At 30.1% G+C, this 21,428-nt stretch overlaps 1 protein-coding gene across 4 annotated transcripts in view; it reads left to right on the plus strand.

The window, feature by feature from the left end:
• The window catches only part of LOC112603710 (AF4/FMR2 family member 1-like), a 137,186-nt gene extending 119,104 nt beyond the window's left edge, over window positions 1-18,082 (plus strand). For 2 of the 4 annotated variants that reach the window (XM_025352414.1, XM_025352415.1), the window contains exons 4-18: window positions 3,783-3,927; window positions 4,053-4,106; window positions 4,190-4,310; window positions 11,913-12,114; window positions 12,447-12,516; window positions 12,630-12,733; window positions 12,859-13,111; window positions 14,368-15,803; window positions 15,894-16,143; window positions 16,491-16,654; window positions 16,723-16,920; window positions 16,992-17,105; window positions 17,174-17,270; window positions 17,333-17,588; window positions 17,665-18,082. In XM_025352414.1, coding sequence (XP_025208199.1) covers window positions 3,783-3,927; window positions 4,053-4,106; window positions 4,190-4,310; window positions 11,913-12,114; window positions 12,447-12,516; window positions 12,630-12,733; window positions 12,859-13,111; window positions 14,368-15,803; window positions 15,894-16,143; window positions 16,491-16,654; window positions 16,723-16,920; window positions 16,992-17,105; window positions 17,174-17,270; window positions 17,333-17,588; window positions 17,665-17,798 — 3,598 coding nt within the window. In that variant the 3' untranslated portion in view covers window positions 17,799-18,082. The remainder of the gene's footprint in view (window positions 1-3,782; window positions 3,928-4,052; window positions 4,107-4,189; window positions 4,311-11,912; window positions 12,115-12,446; window positions 12,517-12,629; window positions 12,734-12,858; window positions 13,112-14,367; window positions 15,804-15,893; window positions 16,144-16,490; window positions 16,655-16,722; window positions 16,921-16,991; window positions 17,106-17,173; window positions 17,271-17,332; window positions 17,589-17,664) is intronic. The other 2 variants (XM_025352417.1, XM_025352416.1) reach the window with 2 other exon arrangements.
• Window positions 18,083-21,428: the final 3,346 nt, after the last annotated feature.

Consider the following 21,428-nt stretch of genomic DNA (forward strand, 5'->3'; position numbering starts at 1 on the left):
TCCGTAAAAAAATGTGTCCATGGTCCGTTAGTTGTTGACTTCCGGTACAGATAATAGAATATAGATTAAAATTGTTTATATGATTAGCTATTAGCAGGATTATAATAATATCTGTTTACTTCAAACACAAAGATTTATTAAAAAAAAAATCATCACCGAAATTGCCAAAATTTCAATCTCGTGTATTAGGTACGTCTGCGAGCACGTTCTGAAGACAGAATAATAATTATGTTCGTCACTGCAGCAGTGTATAGTCGACTGCTACCACGAACAAGAAAATTGTTCTGTATGAAAGTGCTTGGTTGTAAACACAAAACGTTTGGTCCGCCCACCCAACCCATGAAAGATAATTTTCTTAGTGATGTTAATGACGTATATAGTACTAGGCCGAATGGCCGATCGGAAGGGGGGTTGCGAACATTCTCAGATTCGCGTCAGTTTATTGGATTTGTAAACGTAAAACGAAAGGTGGCAGCGTAGGCGTGTGACGGAATCCATTACGTTATTGAACCTTAATGAGCGAGATGACATTATATGTATAACAAGCGTGTGTACGCTGCTCACTGTCACACTGCAGCAGTAAAGCTCAGTGGTCATCAATTGTAGTTGTAGTAGTTTATTCGAAAATGGTCACCCAGTATAATAACCACGGTGTATATTATATATAAATTATCCGTCAACACTGTGCTCTCGGGAATACGGTCAACGGATATATTATTATATCGCTTAGACTGCTTAGAGGTTAAAGTTAAATATCATATTATCCGGTCGCTACCATCTCAGTAATAATGGTTTTAATAATAAGTAATTATATGCGAATACTCCTATACTTTAGCTCGGTACACATCAGCATCATTTTCATCATTGCCTTGGCCACTTAGCATACTCATAAGCTCGCCGGTGTATCCGATGACAATCATTATGTGGACGGGAAATCACCATCGTCACACTTGTTAAAAGATGAGAACTTTGATTGCCGTCGTAGCGGAAACGAAAACAAAAAATTAAAAATATCAAGTGACAAGATGATAGTTTGTTTTGTATAGGGGTTCCGATTTTCTCAGACGCACGTTCGTTGATCGCAGTGGCATATCGTCGTGTGTTTATTCTTGTAGCTATTATATAATGCAGGTATTGTAGGGGCTTACGTTTTGAAATTTAAACAGCATAATACTATATAATATATTATAATATCATTGTGCCTTAAACACGCGTATGATATAGTTTATAATTAATTTCTGAGTAAACATTAACTGAAGTAAAAAAAAAATGGCTTGAGTACGTACTTAATAACATTACTGTATTCATATATACCTACCTAGTCTATAGTATTTACTAACGTTGTTTCGAGGACATGTGGTGTGTAACGTCATGTTCAATGTTCTTGTATGTTATTATTTACATTGCAGTCTATTAATTTATTGTTCTGTCGCTGTGTACGTTCGTAATTTTAATAAAAATTCGGCTCGAAAGAACGGCACGTTTTCAAAAAATGACTAAGTAAACGGATGTTGTAGTTGATTTATTTATTGAATAGTCTCCATGGCAGTTGTACTAAGTATAAGATTAAATAAACCTAAAAGGCAATAAAATAATTTCAAATTCGATTGTCGAATTAATTTTTATCATATTCGTTTTACGATAATTCGTAATTGTATATCCCGTTTGACCTCTAAATAGGATATATTACATTGTGCATATATCCCGAGGGTAACATTAATTTTTTTCATACAAATGTGTGTGTTGTGCGTGCTACACGAGCAATATATATTATTTATCCTACAATATCACATACGTACGTATTGCGAATAATTCTATTGTATTCTTAGAAAGAACAAGTTACTGTGTTTTATATAACAACTACTTTATTACTTGGAAATTCGTTCTATGTATGGTGACTATTTACCTCAATATAATCATAATCGTGCAAGTTTTTTTTATTAGATAGGTTTTTTCAAAATTGGTAACAGTGATCGAATTTTTTAAGTTTTAATTTCAATATACCTCCATATACTTTCTAATATAACCCCGAGTGTGCAATTTTTACATAAAGGTAATAATATTACAAAAAAATATATATGTATAAATATTAAAAAAAATATTAAATATATTATATTTAACAAATTTTAAAATTGTTGCTACTTTTTTTAGATAAAAGATACAACTCCTAGGTTTTTTACTTCAGTTATCTAAAACCTCTTTCGTTTAAACACCTCCGTCATCGACTTTTTATTATTTATTAATGATTTTGAAAGTATTATATCATTGTTTTTAGTGTCTTTTGTTTGTTTACTGTATTACTGTAATTATTTTATTTGTTATTCATGTGTACTAGATAATATTAAATAATTATAATTTATGATGAAATTAACATCGTTCTTTCCAAAATGAATGCAATGTGTTTTGATATTTCACGTAATCAAATGTTAGCTTATTTTGAATTGTGCTATTTAAATATAGAAAATGCAATTCAAGGTTAAGAAAAATATTTTCAATTACAATTTTGTTATTCTGTTTATTAAACATTATTAATGGGTACCTAATAGTCAAAAAAATTTTAATTAGTACATATTTTTATGTGACTTTTACACGACATGTGTAGGGTTGATTTTGAATTAAATACTATAAGCAGCAGGGTATCCGATTAGTTGTACCAATTCAACGCATTCAATGTCATTTTATAGATAACTAACAGAAATTTTTTTTTTTTGTTCATTTAATCATACTATTTATTACGATAACTATGGCAAATGTATATTGATTTAGTTCAGTGTATTAAAAAACGCAAAAAACATTGTATTCGCTTTTAAATTTAAACAATCTAAAATATGTTTATATTAAAGTGACGCGCCCGTGCATGTCTGTATATATTTGAACTCAACGTGAGTTCCCCATTACAGATTAATTTAGTGATAAAAATTTGTTATTATTTATGTGAGAAGAATTAATAAACGCGCACGCCAAAATCACCCAGTGAAGAACCTCCTTTTAAACTGTACTTATAGTGACACCGGCGTAACCTCGAACGGTTGCCAAATATCGTTTTGAAAAATTATCGCTAATTTAGGACAAAACAAGGTTGTCTGCCGGTCGGTTATTGGTTAAAATACTTGTGCACGCACGCAAACGATATCGTGAGATAAATCGTTAAATGGATTAATATGTGTGTACATATTGTCATAATCGCATATTGTATACATATTATTTGAATAAAATCGTCAGTTGCATTGCGGGGTTGTTAAACAGCGTCGAACACGTGGGAGAATGACCTAATTAAAATCTTTGTAATGTTTCTCTGTATATATCAATATATCGAATTAGGTTAAGATTTACTTAGCCGTGGATAGTTTTTTTTAAAAGTCAACATAACTATACCCGTCTTAGGCTCAATCATGCAACTATACCTGTATAATATAAAACTAATATAAACGTGTACGATACTTACGTCATGTTTCAGAATATTTTCAGACTTTGGCGTCTAAACGTCAAAGCATCTTCTGTATACGATAAAAAAAAAATAAAACGGCGGTATTTTAGTGCGAATAATTGAACACATCGTCTGCGACGACCTTCGGTGGCGAGTGTTTGATAAAAAAACCCAAGTCACTCGTATCTTACAGTTGTATATTATATTTATGTGTCGTATTTTATGATTCATAAGGTTAGCGTTATTGCGCTTAAATTTAAAACTACGCATATAGTTGAAATCAGTCGTCACCTTCTTTAAAATAAAAACATGTTATAAAACAGTATATCATACTAGATTTTCATTTATTTTTCAGAAGCAGTAATTTTTTGAAACCAGGTGAAATGAAGCCACCTTACTCGTCGATGAGCCGATCCACGGGCAGTAGCATGAGAAGTAGCCATTCTTCGCACCACAGACCCACACATAAACCCAACCTTGCCATATCAAATGTAAAGAATGTAAATCGGTTTACATAATCTTACGTTCTAACTTATATGCGATGTGGTTCATCTCTTCTCGCATATTTGATTACGTCGTAGAAAATAGTCTGTTTATTAATTTATTATATTTTTGGTTTTTGCAGAGTCATAATACAAACGATACCAACACGCCCAGCACGATCGAAGACATTCTAAACGTGAGTAATTGTGTTTTATATAATATTATCATATTAAGTGCGTTGTTTAGTGTCGCCTTACGTGACGTCTGTAATGATTACAGGAAATGACCGTCGGTCTTCCACTCGTCTCGGACATTGCTGAAACACCAAGGGTCTCGATTGTTGATTCCAAGTACACCGCCGACGGAAAAGTAGAACCGCAGCAAAGGATGAGCCCCAAAGGTTATTATATGCATAAATATATATTTATATATATGTTTAAACGCTTACATATTTGTTTTGTGGACTGACACTATGGTCTACGATTACCTGCCGAAATATAAGATACCATCGTTATGTTTTTGCATGTAGTTAGTTACAACGATGCTGCGATTTCTATGTACATCTTATGAAAAAAGTCGTCTGAACGACTATCCAGACAAAATTGATGGGGTGCATCTTGTGTAGTTCTAATTATTATTTTGATATCTCTTGAACACGAATTTCTCCTCTCCGTCGTATTCCCGATGAAACTTTCTGTTTTTTTTATAAACCATTCTCGAATATTATCACCGACTAGATCTTTTCCAGGTCATTATTTTTTTTATGTTTTACGATCGATCAATTGTTATTATAACATCGTTAAGACTTTCAATTCCCGTCACCGCTACTCGGTTCTCTTTGTTCACTAGGTACTACTCGTCAAATATTGTCGTTATTATTCGAAACGCGTGTATACTGTATACCTATATGGTGCCAGCTTTTTGTATTAATTTAACTATAACAATAATATTGCTATTAATCCGTCTACATAATTTGTTATACACACACACGACAGAGTTGGAAAACAATGTAATTTACTTGAACTTAACTGTGTTGTATTAGGTATTTTGAGGATGGTTAATATTCGTTGTCATTCACATTATATTCCATCATATACAAATGACGAATCCCATTGGCGTTCATTGAAACTTTTCCTCTCGAATTTTTGTAGTAAAACATTAATAGTATCATTGATGGTGAATTGTTGATTCTTTTACATTTATGTGGTTTTTTTATTTCAAACGCGATGAACTAAAATAATAATAAAATATTATTTGTACACATCATTATTATAAAATATATGTCATGCTGGTGCTTGTTGTCGGTAATCACCCTTCACGGTGTCTTAGTGACTAAAAATTGTTAAATTTAAAAATATTAATTTTATATTAAACAAGACGTTATTTAGTAACTAAGATTGGAGTATATTATACTTTTTATTTTCTACCGTACGTGAAGATCTTTTTTTGTTTTTTTTTTCGCTAACGTAAACACACACACTCAAACGTGTACATACTACATTATATTAATAGACTTGCGTAAGGTGTATTTTGAGATGGGTGTCCATCGTATGACCCTTCTCATTTCTCTTCACATGATTACTGTTTGAATGCTGTTGTCATTGTCACTACGTTGACCTACCTGACGTTTTTTCGTTTTAGCCCATGTCTCTGCTGTCCCATTGCATTTATTTTATTCATTAAACTTAATTTTTAATAATTTATTCCCTATACTATCTCATTCTATATACACATACTAAATAATTTGATTTTGATTTTATTTATAATTTGTATTTTCTTAGTTACAATTTTGATCTTGTAAATTAAATTAAATGTTTTAATTATCGAAATTATTTGTCAAACAAAATTTAAAATAACTAATTCATACAAAAAAAAAAAAAAATGTTTTATTTCATGAATCTAATTGCATTACATTTTTTTTGTCGATATCAGTACTTCAATATTATTATAATTTATGTAATATATTATTGTATCTCGTGCGTTTCTATTAAAAGTACGTCATCTCAGTCACCCAGTTTTTATGGATAATCTATTTCACTGTGCACTGTATGATGTATTATTATTATTATCATGATTTATTATTGTACGATATTGAATTTCAAAAATTCCCTTCTGCTCGTCTTGACCTTTACGATAAGAGCTTTGCAATTTGTTCAAAAACACACGTCTGCTTCAGCCGATAAGGGTTTCAGGCTTCGGCGTGGGATTGCGGACAAAACACATTTGAATCGTAACAAGGGGCGTTGTTCCGTTAAAACTCACAAAATATGTGTGTAGTGTGCATAAAAAAAGAAAATTATAAATCCGAAAGAAAAAAAGTAAACCTTAAAATAAATCTGTCTTGCTCAATTCTTCGGGGAAAGGTGTATAATATGTATATATAGATACAATATATAATGACGGGGTACATACTATGTTTACGGCGGAAAAGTCTCCCTCGGTGCTCATACACATATATATTTATATATGAGTACTAGCTATATTACTATTGGAAAATTTCGTTCATTTTTCTTAATATTGATTTTTTTACTCAAAACCAATTATTAGATGCTGCTTTTTCATACAATGTTCGTGTTAATTATATTTCTACGTGTACTGTGAAGTGTGTACAGTAATAATCGTAATAATTTCATTATAATAATAAATTACTGTATATCTTATGTATAAAAAACTCTGGGTCATTGTTGGTCGCGGCCCCAATTTAATTTTCAAACGCGATTACTCACAAACACCATCTTCAACGTCTTCTGTTTCCAAGTCACTGTCCATAGAATTTTCTACATTTTTTTGTACGTTTATTATGATCTATAAGAAAAACTAGGTCAAATTGTCGTCAGACTATGCATACATTAATATAGTTAGGTAGATTACTTTGGTATAAGTGTTGATAGGATAGTGATAACAGTGGTCGTAAAATAGTCACAGTCGTTAAAATATTTAAATTTTCTTTTACCTCGGAAAAATACCTACGGTATGATTAAATATAAAAAAGGAATTCTCTCGTCGTCTCTGGCAGTCTTACCGACGACGGGAACGATACTTTGTCGCGAGGGGTCGCTTTCGAAGTACAATACAAAGTACCATTACAAAATACTAAATATCTATGGTATTTTTATTATATTATTATTTTTTAGTATAGCGGGCGCCCTCTGTGTTCATAGTAAAATATCAACGGCGTCACGTGTGTTCAGCGGATCGTTTGCGACGGCGTGATGGGTCGCCCTTTTGTCGGGGTGGGGTCCAACTCTCTCTTCCCCTCCTAGCAACTATTTCTCTCTCAACAAGAATAATGTATAATAATATTATACCAACCGTTTTCCTTTATAATGCCGCATTTACCCCTTACTTACTTGTACGACGCGTTTTTATCGTCATGTTTTTTTAACGCCGATAACGCGATATTCTGATTTTGTCTCCGCCGGAGATAATATTTCGCGTGTTCTATCCGGTGCGTCTCAATTATATGAGTTATCATACGATTGATTACGGTTTATACCGCGTACCCTTTCCTGTCGTCTTTTTGTGACATTTTGTTGATGATTGTATACTATTGCCTGCTGGAAGCTGTTGATGCACGATTTCGTGATAAAATATTAAAAATATAACCGCCCCGAGATCAATGCTTGATATTTTAAACTGCAGATGATTACACATTACAGCAACTTACTACTTACATTCGCCTTAATTGGAGTCCATCGAGTATCGTTTGTTTTCGGTCAAATTCTTAAAATAGTTATCTCTATTACATACACTGAACGAGTTGCCAAAATAATAATACGATTCTTTCGCCTCGCCTTTGTGCATGATAAACGTGACGTTTTTTCACATTTAATTTCACTGTAGTGTCGGTGATATTACATTTTTATTATTATTATTATTATTTTAGTCATTGGATAAAATATTGTGCGCGTGCCAACTACCAATGTTCTTTATTAGTTTCTTTCTTTATTGTCTTGAAAAAATACCATTTAAAGGATTAAATCCAGAAATATATAATAATATTAAGATATTGAATATCATGTGCATTCAATGTTTTGCTGATAATAATAATTTGATGTACAAATGACGTAAATAATTACGCGTTTCTATTTCTCTCTCAAAGTAAAAACATTTCTTTTAAATATTATCTTATCGGTATTTTCAAACTTTTTAAATACATAATTTTATCAATAAAATCGTGGAGTGTAATGTGTTAGAGCGAGTTCCTTATGTATTTGTAATATGAAACTTGACCGGAAACATTGACTAGTTTATCAAATGTTATTTTGTAAGATTGTAAAAATGTATTAAGAAATATCAGTTACTATACAATAGTACTCCACTATTGTTTATTGAAAATATGAAGCCAATTAGTGTTATTATATTATTATAGTTATTACTTATTAGTTATTACCTATAGTTGGTGTGTACCATTACATATGTATTAAACACACCTGAATTTGAATTAAATAATTGATGAATTAAAACAAATTAAAATTGTAAAAAAGTGCTTTAAATAAAAAATACTCATTTCTTACAATATTTTTCAATAGTTTTATTAGATTAGCAACCATATTTACAAACTTGGAACAGGTATATGTCAGATGAATTTATACTGTTTTTTAATCTAAGCATTTGAATAATCTACTGAAAATTCAAAGCTAAGAAAATAATATGATTTATATTTAATGATTTATAGTTAAAGAAAACCAATAAATTTATTGTATTCATAATAATTTAAATTAAATGAGATTAAATTTGACTCGTAATTTTTATAAAAATAAAAATAAACTAAGTTTGATCTCATCGGTGGAAAAGATCGCTCAAACACATAACAGTATATTTTTATCATTCGTTTAAATGCATTGCAATTTTTACAAACTCGCTAAATTTAAATTTCCTAAATCCAAATATACCTACTGTAAATTATAAATATTGATAATTTTATTAATAGCTCGATAACATTTAAATACTACGAATGTAAGAAGAAGTATAAACAAAATTACACTTATTGATGTGCCAAATATAAAATATTGAAATCCGCATTTCTATTTACTACATTAATAACATAATATACACATTTAGATCCATCTATTCATCAACCTTTAAGAGCTTAGAACTTTAGAAGAGTCCATTTAGATTTAAGTATCAATGTATCATAGTCGCCTCAGTCGCTTATGTTTTTATGTTTTTGAAATATTTATAATTATTTTGATTATAATTTTTGATTATTGTTAATTATTAATTATTTTCAAATTATTACTTACAAAAACAAAACAATTTAATACAAACGTATAATATTATATATTATGTAAATTTTAATTCACTTTATTGTCGAATTTTGCATGACGTTATAACAAATTAGTATAATGACACATTACATATGAATTTAATGAAGGTAAAACCTGAGTATAATTCACAAATCACAATGACTTGTTAAATTTCAGATATCACAAGCTTCTAATGTATGTGTACAAAATAACGGAATAATAGACACAATAAAACACACACACACAGTAAATTTTATACCTAGACTACTACTTACACTATAGTTTTTATATATTATAATAATTAAAATTAAGTATTTTATTTAGAGTGGTTAAATATTGTGTCGGTGACTTAGAGATAAGCGGTATTTTAATAAAAACTATTGAAAATGTTATAATAAATATTGCTCGGCGTCGAAAAGATATTAATCGTGGCATTGATACTGTAAGTCTTGAATATTTATATAAGTTCGCACATTTCTGGAATTTTCAATTGAATAATTATTTGGTGAGACTTACATTACAATTTATACTACATAATATTATCTTCGTAAATATATTTTAAACAAAGATTATCTATTAGTAAAATTCATACTAAACAGTTATTAGTTCTATCAGTTTCGTATATCAACAACATGGTGTATCCTCGTTAATGAAATATTTATTTTGTTGTATTGCCTTAATTATTGCTTTTTATAAATGTTTTTACAGAATTCAGTTTTTAAAAAACCTCTTTGAACCGTTTTCGCTTTTATTATTTTTAAAATAAAAACAATGATTTTTTTTAATTTCAATATCTATATGTGTGGCTTCTGAAAATTAATCATTAAATTACCATTTAATTATATTATAATTACTGCATTCTGTTGCAATTTACTTCCAACGAATCGGATTAGTTTATGAATAATAAATAATAATTGTTCAATACTTACTTACTATATTGCATTATTGCTGTAGCTTTATGTTACAGTACTACGCTGTATGACAGCCTTTTATGTTAAGTTTATTAATTACTTGTTACAGTTTTATTTTTTTTAAAAGTTTTATAAAAATTATATAAATTTTTAGTCGCAGTCTAAGCGTTGAATTTCCAACCCCGTTGCGAACGTTCTGCGAATTGTCCTACAAATGTTTGTCAAACTGCGTTGTAATCAAATGTTTCAAAGTTATAATCTTATAAATTATAATTTATTATAATACGAGTTAACCAATGAGGTGTCATTACTTTATTTTTAGTTTAATAGATTATACTTAATAATTCTCAAATGTTAATAACTACCTAATTTATAATTAAACATAATTACCTATTGAACTAACCTTTTATCGAAAATACGACCGTAATTAATTCATGCTCTGAGTTAAAATTAAGTGTTAGTCGGATGCGACGACCTTTCTATGTACGAACGGTATATCTATGTTTCTCTTGACTATGAACAGTGTAAGTACACTAAATAAATTTAACTTGACTGAAATTATCGTGTTGACAATCTTTTTTCATGATTTAATGTAGTTAATATTTAATGGTCATTAATAAATTACCAAAATCAAAAGGTTATAACCTAATATAATGTAGATATACAAGATTATACGTATACTTAAATATATTTTATAGCTTGATTTTGAAAAATTAGTATTTTATTATCCTGTACTTATATCTATGTAATATTAAAAAAAATGTCTTGGGTGATAATAAAATTTAATCGTCTCATATTTTTAGACTCATACTTAATATACAATACTATGAATGTATGATTAAAATATATAATGGTTAATGAAGATATTATAGTCTAGTGAAGGTAACTGACTTGAATGGAAACATGTCCTATTGTGATCAGATTTTCAATTTGTTGTTGACATACACATTCATTAACGTCTCCTAGAGTATTTGCAACCCTTCTGCTAAACTACATTCTACTTCCGCGGTGTACAATAAACGGAATTCACATGGCATATTTTTAGGTTTTTTTTTTTTTTTTTACTTTCCGTAAACTAAATAACATAACATGCCGCGATTCCAGGTTACAATAATTTCATAAAAATCGGTGGGGGGCGATTGTTTCGATTCGTTTTATGTATGTGTGCGTCTTGTAGACACAGCAGCTGTTGTCGACGGAGAAAAAAATTAAACACAAAAACCAGATGCTTGTGTTTTTGTTTTGTCGTGTAGTATTATGCGCGTGTGTACGCGTATACAGTCTAGTAGAAAACTCGCAGCGACCAACAGGTAATATATTGAAATATAAAAAATTTGGCGGTTCCCGCGCGAATTTCTCACTATGTTAATATATATTTAAATCTCACGGGGTGTGACTGTATACTTCGTCAGTTCACCCTAGATACATCGCTATTATTATTATTACGAATACAATGCGTTATATACGACTAGCTTAATATATATTATTATGTACACTAACCCCCCGACTTTAATCGATCCCTTTTTTTTCTCCCACTCATCAACTGTTCCCCGCGATATGTATATTCTCTCGATCCGTTCACTCGCACCGGTTTATTATTAAATATACGCGACGGGATTTTGTAGTGGGGTAGTACGTGTAGTTGTAATGGTGGTAGTAGGTAGTCGTCGTCGATCGTCGTACTGCAGTTGTATTGTGCTGTAAAAGAGGGTCGTCGCCGCGACGTGCGTGCTCGATGATTCACATGGCCGCCCGCCGTCGTAGTCGTCATTGTGCCGGTTGCATTTTATTGCCGTAGAGTTTGATTAGATGTCATAAAATATGATTGTGTGTCCGTTTTAGATGCGTCCGAGAGCTTGAAAAAAATGCTCGGCGAAACCAAACAACTGTTTGCGGATCCCGTGCATAGAAATCAGCAGCCTTCGTCGCACGGCGTTTCGCCGGACGCCGCTGCTTCCGTCTCCGCTGCAGCAGCAGCAGCCGCGGCGGCCGTGCCCATGGACGCCAAACCATCGGGGCCATACAATCATTCGCTATTCGCATCGTGAGTATATTTAAAATCAATATACATATATTATATATAATAATACCATATTTATTTAGATTATATTATTTGAAGTGTCGTGTGGTCTGATTCAGTATTATTTCATTTTTTTACTTATATTTGTTAAATTTGTTTATCATTTAATTTAAGTCCGTTTTATACTTACATTTAAAATTTTATCTGACACGTACTTTTTTTAATACATACTATGTATAATAGTCGTTTCGGTGAAGACGATTATTTACCATTTATTCGGGCGTTGATCTTTGAGATAGAAATAATGTTATTGTTGACATTCAATGCTAAAGGATATTTTTGTTCTATTGTTGCAGGTACATGGTTAAACCGTCAGTAAGAGGATCCAACATTATGCCGCAACCACAGCAGACGCAACTGATGCAGGTAGGTTGAAACGCAGTTGAATATTTCTCCGTCCCCCACTAATCCCTTTTACTTTTTCGTGGTGGGGATAGCATTTTTTCATCACTTTTACCTAAAATGTATCGTTGTCGCAGGAATCCCAACAGTTATCGTTATCACCACCCACTGACAAGATTCGCCGAAGTTCTACATCAACCAACGTCATATCGTCGGACACAACCAACTGCAGTTCTGCCAAGTGAGTTGTGTACTGTGTAGTGTGTATTACAGTAATACTATTATAAAACTGTGGTGTGATTACACTTGCCAAGTTCGCGTTTTGATCTTTTATAAAATGTACTTACAACCTCGGCGTGTGCGTAGGGCCGATAAAACCAGTAGTGACATGTCCGTGGATGAGGATAGTTCATCTAGCGAGGAAGGCGAGAAGGATAGCAGTTCAGATAGTAGCTGCAGTGATAGCGAGAGCAACGACGAGAAGAAGGAAACTGTTCCACCATTGGCTGTTTCGCCGCCCCCACAAGAGGAACAGGAAGAAGAACCTAAGTGGTATCTAAAAAACTTTTTGAAAAAGAATACACCCGACACGAACAACACGACCAGAACGTCACAACAGGTGAGAGTTATTGTGATTTTTCTCTATATTAAATATTTAATTCACGACCCGTTTTAATTTGCAATTTTGACGTGTGAGTCTCGTTGACAATGTCTACACTCCCGCGGTTATAATCGACACAATGAAATTTATGTTACTTCGATCAGGATCTATGGTTGATAATCTTGAACAACGATTTTGATAATTTATGTACCTACAATTTTGTTCATCACTTCAAACTTAATAATATTCATTGCCGTTAGGTACAGTCACGGTTGATGAACATAGAATGTAATTTTATTGTAAAATACTGTGATATAAATTATAATATTATATAGGTAGTGGTACCTACTGCTAAACTTATACATACATAATATTATCTATGATAGCACATGAGTGTGTTTTATCATCGATTTATTCATTGTTAGTTTAATAATTATTACTAGTTACTAGAGTTATAATACACAATGTTGTGTTAAACATGAATGCAATCCACAGGCTGTTATCATGTTGCGCTTGTTAAAACGAGGTTAAGCCTAGGATGAATGCTGTAGTGTGTTGCAGCATTCTCATTAAAGTAAAGTTCATCGTTATATATTTTATTGTTGTTCTTCTTTTCATTTTGGTCACTTAATTAACACAATCTAAAAATAGTTTATTAATGAGACCGCTATGTTGTGGAATAACATTATTAACAAAACATCTTTAAGCTGCTTCGGAAATAATATTACTGATTAATGTTTATATATATCATTACTTTAATATGAATCAATTACACTATAAAAATATTGTTGGTTTATAATAAAACGATATCTTCAATCGCTATTGAAAAAAAACCCATCTCTTCAATGTTAGGTAAGGACATAAGGTGTTTTAGCTACTCCATAAACTGTTCAAGCATTATAAAATGTGTTTATAGAAAACATTTGCATCTATTTACTAAATTCCAAAAATAATAAAAACAATAATATTAAAGTTTCCTTTTCTGCAAACAAGCTAATAATTTTCATTACCAAATAACAAATGGTATAAATTATGTTCAAATACTAAGACATTAAATAACATTTTAGAATAATATTAATATTTTTAGTTTATGAAAATTAGGTAATCCATTTAAAAAATTTAGATTACCTAAATATTAAAATATAATGTTTTAATAATTAAACTATAATGATAGTTATTTTTATAAACTTGATTTTATTTGATATTCTCAAATTAATTTTTATCACAAATGTATATTAATTTAAATAATAAATAGAATATGTTTATTTTCATAGGAGGAACCTGCTGGAATGACTGATCCTAAATCTAGTCCAAACTTTCCTACACAACGATCTGAAGTTATTGAACTATTATCAGAAATGTCAGATTCAGACTCTAATCACAGTGATAAACAAAAAAGCCAATCTGATTCATCATCCTCTTCATCCTCTTCATCTTCATCATCTGAAGACGAAGACGATAAAAAGAAAAAATCACATGACAGTAGTTGTGATAGTGATTCATCTTATAGTAGCCGTTCACATGTATCATCTAAGCAAATAACAGACTTACATAAGAAATATTCAGCATTAGCAAAATGTGAGAAAAAGGATCTCAAAAAATCTTCTGTAAAACCTGCTAAATTAGTAGAGAGAAAATCAACACCAGTGATAATTAAAAAAGAGGAACCAGTTGAAGAACCGGTTGCAAGAAAGAGAGGTCGAAAGAAGGGTCCAACAAAGACTCCAAAACCTCTTCTGCCATCAAAAATCAAGTCAAAACCTTTGATTTCATCAGATACAGAAGATGATGAACCGCCTAAACCAGTACGAAGAGGTCGACCACCAGGTAGTAAAAATTCAAAAGTGATATCAGCTAGCAGTGAATCTGAAGAATGGACTGATAGTAGCCGCAAGAGTCGAAAAAAAGATACTGAGAAGAAGTCTTCACATTCAGTAAAGAAAACACCCTCTTGGGAAAAAAATCAACCACAAAAACCTGTAGCTCGAGTCACTGCTGCTATGCGTCAGATTAGCAGCGCAGATTCAGACTCCTCTGATGTAGAATGTAGACCACCACCTATGTCAACAACAACTGAAAGTCCACCCAAACTTGATGTTGAAGGAATCAAAGTACAAGATAAGAAAAAGAATGATACTTTAAGGAAGCTGTTTATAACAAGACGTGAGGATGGTGGTGCCAAAAGTGGTGGAAAATCCAAAGGTGGTAAAGGTGGCAAAGGTGGGGTTATTATAATTGATAATAACGAAGCAATGCGCAATGATAATGAACGTGTTATATCTCCTGTACCAGTCATTCCACTTATACCTAAAGAACCAGAAAGCCTAAAGACTTTAAAATTATCTGTGATGTGTAAGATACCATTAAGTAAGCTGCCACCTAATTTAAATTACTTGGTGAAACCTGCAAGATCTGAAGAGCTAAGAACCTGTGCTGATTTGGCAAATACACGGCAAGATGAAAAGAAACAAAAGCATAGACATCATAAACATCATCACAAAGGCAGTCCATCACAAACCGCTCCAGGATCAGAAAAATCTAAATCCAACGAATCTCCAGCTAATACTGCTCCGCCTACTCAGCCTCTTCTCCAACAGCCATCTTCTGATGGCTATTCCAAAGGTATGGTGGAGAATGTTAATGTATGGCGTAAGCCAACATCTGTATGTGCAGTAATACCAGAAGCAAAAGTCAAACCTCTTGAGCATAGGTAATTCTTATTATTTATTATTATTTTGAAATTTATTTGTGTAATATAATTTATTTAAATGTTATTAAATATGTATATTTTGAATTTTAGTACTATGTCATATTTGCAACGCCCAGCTGCTACCAGTGGTCTGATTCATGGTCCTTATGAAGAATCATCTGAAGATGAAGATGGTGGACCACCTCCTTTCCTTCCTTATAGTACTACTGCTGTTCAAATAATGGACCCACGGTATAAACGTTCACTGGAATTAGATCAATACTCTCCTAATGCATCAAAAAGACGAAAGTTTCATAATCCAACTGGGTCAGCAACTCTAGGAAGATATGCTACTGGAATAGTAAGTTAATTTTAATACAGTTGCAAATCAAATAAGTACAAATTAACCACTGGTACTTTTCTATATTGATCAGCATTCTATAATTTTATTCTTATTAAATCAAGTTAAATTGATTTTTGATACTTAACTTAATATGTGTTATAATGTGATACTAGTTAGTAGTTACTGTTAGGTATAAGTATGTATAAAATATTTGGCAATCATTCCACTATTGTTTTATACTTATTCATAAATTATAAATTATTATTATATATTATATTAATTGACTGCTGTATACAATAGTAATAATAATAATTATAAAATAAATAAGAAATATAAAACAATAATATTTCATTGTTTTCAAACAGGGCGATGGATTAATAAATGATATCTTGGTGGACCGCATGCATGAAGTTCCTGTCCAACCTCCTCCCAGACAACCTTCATGGCGTATGCAATCCATGCACCATCAGTACCCTCCAAGGAAAAGATTCTTCTCATACTTTGTTACCGACTTATATCCTGAAAACAAGTAAAATTACCAGAGAAATATATTTTTTTAAATTATTATTTACTATGTCGTTAATTTTTTTATTTTAGTATGCATCAAGAGGTTCCATTAAAGGAGGCACAAGCATTGACCAAATTAGCAGAATACGAGCCTGATCCTATTACCCAAGAAATGAAATATTTAGATGGTATACTATGTTTTGTGCTTAGTGGTCATTTGATGGAGAATGATGGGACTAGGGAAAGAGCAGTGCTCAAGATTTATAATGATACTGTTGACTTAATTAAGTAAGTATAAAAATTTTATTTTATTTTTTCTGTTTGACATATTTTCTTATGTTTTCCTAATATTTTTGCAGAGTTATTTGGTCAAAAATCTACAACTACCGTGCAGACTGTGATCACGAGGAGCTAGACGAAATATTTGAAATGGCTGATAATCCAGAAAGGGATAATAGACTGTTAATACTTTGGTAAGTATATATTCAAAGTACTTTGGTTTTTTTTTTTTTAGTTAATAACAAATAACTATTTGTTACAGGATGAGGTGTCTTAGCTTTTTGAGATTGAAATTGTTTAAACTACTTGTATACCAAAATAGACAGAATTTCAAGACTGTTCAGCAACATTTCCTCAAGGTAAGTTTTTCTATTTGAGGTATTAGCATTTACGTATGGACCTAACTTAAATGTTTGACCAGAATGTGGGTTCAAGTCCCATCTCACCCTCTCCATCACCAGCCAGTTCTGTGGAAAGTCACTCATCAGGATATTGTAGTAGTAGTATTACTCCTGGTGGTGGAGCTGTATCATCAGGGGTTGCGACAGGTGTGATCGGAGTTCCAATAGTTGTACACAATGCTATTCATTCGCAACATATATTGTATTGTCATTTGGCTGCAGCACACGAAATGTGGCAACGTGCTGACCTTTTAGTTATGCGTGGAAAACATACACGTAAGATATAATGAATTTAATTTTTAAAACTGATTTTACACTACTAACTAAATTATCTACTGTTTTTGTATTATAGAGTTCTTTGTTGAGATGGACCGGCATTGTGGACCGCTAACATTACATAGCACTGGCCATGATCTCACACTGTATGCTCGCATTGCTATTTCTCGCATGAGATGTGAGTTTAATATAAAAAATTACCTTCCATGATATTAGATGAACACCTCGGAAGCTAAGTCATCGCACATATATAAAAGTACAGACCGTACAGTTTTGTCGCATTTCTTCATCGTCTTGGGCTTCATTGTAACGAGGAATTTCATTTCTGTTTCATGTTAATCGTTTATAAACTACTTAATGTAGGTTATAACATTATGATATATATTCTGTATATAACTCATGTACAGCTACTTCTAATTCTCTTCAATATATTCTGTGAACTTTTTTTTTTTTTTTAAATAATTTTAACTATGAATTAATAAATTGTTATATTTTGACACAAAATACTAAAAAAAAAAAAAAGAAAAAAAGTTATATTAATATATATTTATAATAAAAAAAAAAATTATGTATATGTAAATCATATATGAAAAATATTAATTAAAATTTGATTCTTAGTAAGACTCTTAAATAACAGTCTTAAAAAGCAAATTTTGGTTTGGGTATTTAACATGGGATTTTAAATATATAATTATTATTTTTATGTACTACGTATATATATTATTATTATTAATCTTTTGATGACATTAAGTTACATATTTATTTTAATCTTGCAACTTTTAAAAAATATCAAAAAAAAAAAAAAAAAAAAAACATTAATTATATTAATAAACAGTATATCTGTTTTATGAATAATTATAATTTAGAAATTAATATAACTATATATTTTTATAACGAGTTATAAACATCTGATTAATTATGTTGTATAGTAAAGAATGATTATTAAGAGTTTGTTTTATATGTAAAACATAAACAAAAAAAAAAATGTATAAAAGAAAAGTTGTGTGATTAAAATAAAACTATATATGTATTTAGTATATATTGTATAATTGTATATATAATATATATTAATATGTATATGTGGGAATTCATTCCTCGCTTAGTTAAATTTATTTGATTGTTGTGTCTGAGATGCTATTTTAATGCTCAGTCAAGCAGTCTAAATAATAAAAGAAATAATAATTTTTTTTATTAATTTTAAGAGTTACCTTTGTGTGGAGTAAAATATGTATGTAGTAGCCAAATGTGTACAAAACGACACCAACATTTAATTATTATTATAAAAAAATCTTTTTGTTTTGATTTTCTGGATGAAAAACTCATATCTAGGGCATTGGTGGGGTCTATTAATTGTGTTCTCGAATTTTGCCTTTTGAACGCACTAACTCGTGTATTAGATAAAGTGGTAAATAATATTTTTTCTTCTTTGATATCTAGTATAATACTCTATATATAAATTATAAAATGATACATGTCTAAAATACTAATTTTTCACTTTTTCCCAATCAATTTTTTTCAAAAAATTATCTTAGAATGAGCTTTGTGAGTTATTATCGATTATTAATAAATATATGCAAAATAATTGCAAAAATTATATATTTAATATACACAACACTTATATATTTTTTAAACTTTTCAGTGCTTAAATAACTAGTATTGTAGTATTTTTACTATGTATCTACATGTGGTCTAGAGGTTTTTTTTTCTATCAATTTGCCAACAATTTCTAACCCATGATATGAACAATAAATTTGTTCAATCGTCTTATGTTGTTTTAAAACAACGATTTAGAAAGACTTATATTAATGCCACAAGTTAAAATTTATTTCATTTACATGATTAATAATTAAATTTTAATTAATATAGTCTTATCAATAGACTGTAACATTTTTTTAGACAATATGTGTATAAAAGATACAAAAAAAATTATAAACAAAACCAAAGTCTGAGTTATATTGCCTTAAAATGTAATCAATATATTAAATACTATATTATGATATTCAAAATGAAATATATTTAGAGATGTTTAAATTTAGATTTAAAATAAATAAAAAATAAAAATACTTATACCCCTACCTATTTACCCAAAAAGATTCTAAACAAAAAATGTAGTCCCATTTTGCTTTCTTTGTTGTTTTGTTAGTATTTAATTTATTTTTATTTTTTTTTCGTTATATTATAATAAATATTTTACAAACAGATAATCATTACCAATTTCCACATGTTTTAGTTTGTAATATTGTCATTATATTATTATTATTATTATTATTATTATTATTGTCTTTTTTTTTATTTTAATAATTCCGTCACGCACACAAAATAATTTAGTTGAATTATGTGTTATTAAAAAATAATTTTAATCCGAACAGTATTTTATTTTTTTTTTCTCATGCGATTTAAATGCAGTAATGTTATTACTTATTACTGTACTATACTACTATTATTATTATTATTTTTATTATTATTATTATTATTATTATTATATTATTATATGTTGTAAACCCTGACTGCTTGGCACAGCCTGCGCTCATGGGTCGACCCCGTTACCTTAATTTGTTTTCTCCTTGTCTGCCTCCTTCCCGTTCACCGTTTATTTACCCCAAACACGGTTAACTTTAAAAATTATGAAGAAAAAAAAAGATTGTTAATAAAATTAAAAAAAAAATTGCAATGGATTATTAATTATTCTTATATACAATATTATTATGTTAAGGATAGAAAAAAATTATATTATCATTTAATATTTTTATGTTATACCTATAATTTATAAAATTTTAAAATTAAAAAAAAAAACTAAAACTATTTAAAAAATATATATACCAAAAAAAAAAAAAATAAATAAAATAAAATAATTTTATGTTGTGTTTTTTTTGTGATATGACTGTGACTGTTTAATTCCACCATCAAAAGTTTATTGACTAGTGATCGTCGGTTGTCAACTTGTTAAATATGATGACGACTGTTCTGAATTATTATTGGTAACCTTTATAATTTATTTTCCCTACCTATTCATGCCACTATAGGTAATACTTGGATCAAGATATGCTTACATGCTTGAATCTTTTCAAAAATGCATTCAAGCTTTATGAGTATGAATCAACAGTGCCCGTGTTTATTTATGACGTAAAATATTTTTCCTTCAAGAAACAGACTACTTTCTTAAATGGCCAAATAATAATAATTAAATATTTCATACAGCAATATTCAATACTACTTACTCTAATTACAATATTTAATCAGTTGCTTATTTTAGAATGAACCGAGTTTGGCATAAAATTAATTTTAAACAGTGTGTTTTCAATTAGTTGGTCGTATTCGCGTATCCTTAATTTATTACATTACAGTTAAAAAATATGCAAGACAATACTACAATAGTGGTCCGGTAATTTTATCTCGTTGGGTAAAACCGCTCGCATAAAGACATAAGTCGCTAGATAGCGCTATCTCATTTGTTTTTTTATTTTTAATTTAATTTTAAGATTTTCTTTTTGTTAATTTATTGTACGTAAGCAAGCTTATTTTTTAATAAACTTTATTAAACCACGATTGTGACCAGTCACCCCCCCCCCCCCGGGATCACAACACTATTCGAGCCATTTAAGTGCGTAGGACGTAGGAAGACTCAATCCCCTACCACTAATAGTGGTTAAAAAACGTCCCATTTAACAAATTATTCATAAGGTACGCCAAAACTCTCCGATTATAACCAAACATAAGTCATTCTGATTTAGAATTTCGTTGAGATGAAATCTTGGTGTTCATCAATTGATACTTTACTTTTATCAAATGTGTTTAATTACTGCAGATATGTATACATATTTGTGTATTTAATAGGTAGGT

This window comes from Melanaphis sacchari, unplaced genomic scaffold (genome assembly GCF_002803265.2).
Source record: "Melanaphis sacchari strain LSU unplaced genomic scaffold, SCAv2.0 Contig10_pilon_pilon, whole genome shotgun sequence".
Taxonomy (NCBI): domain Eukaryota; kingdom Metazoa; phylum Arthropoda; class Insecta; order Hemiptera; family Aphididae; genus Melanaphis; species Melanaphis sacchari.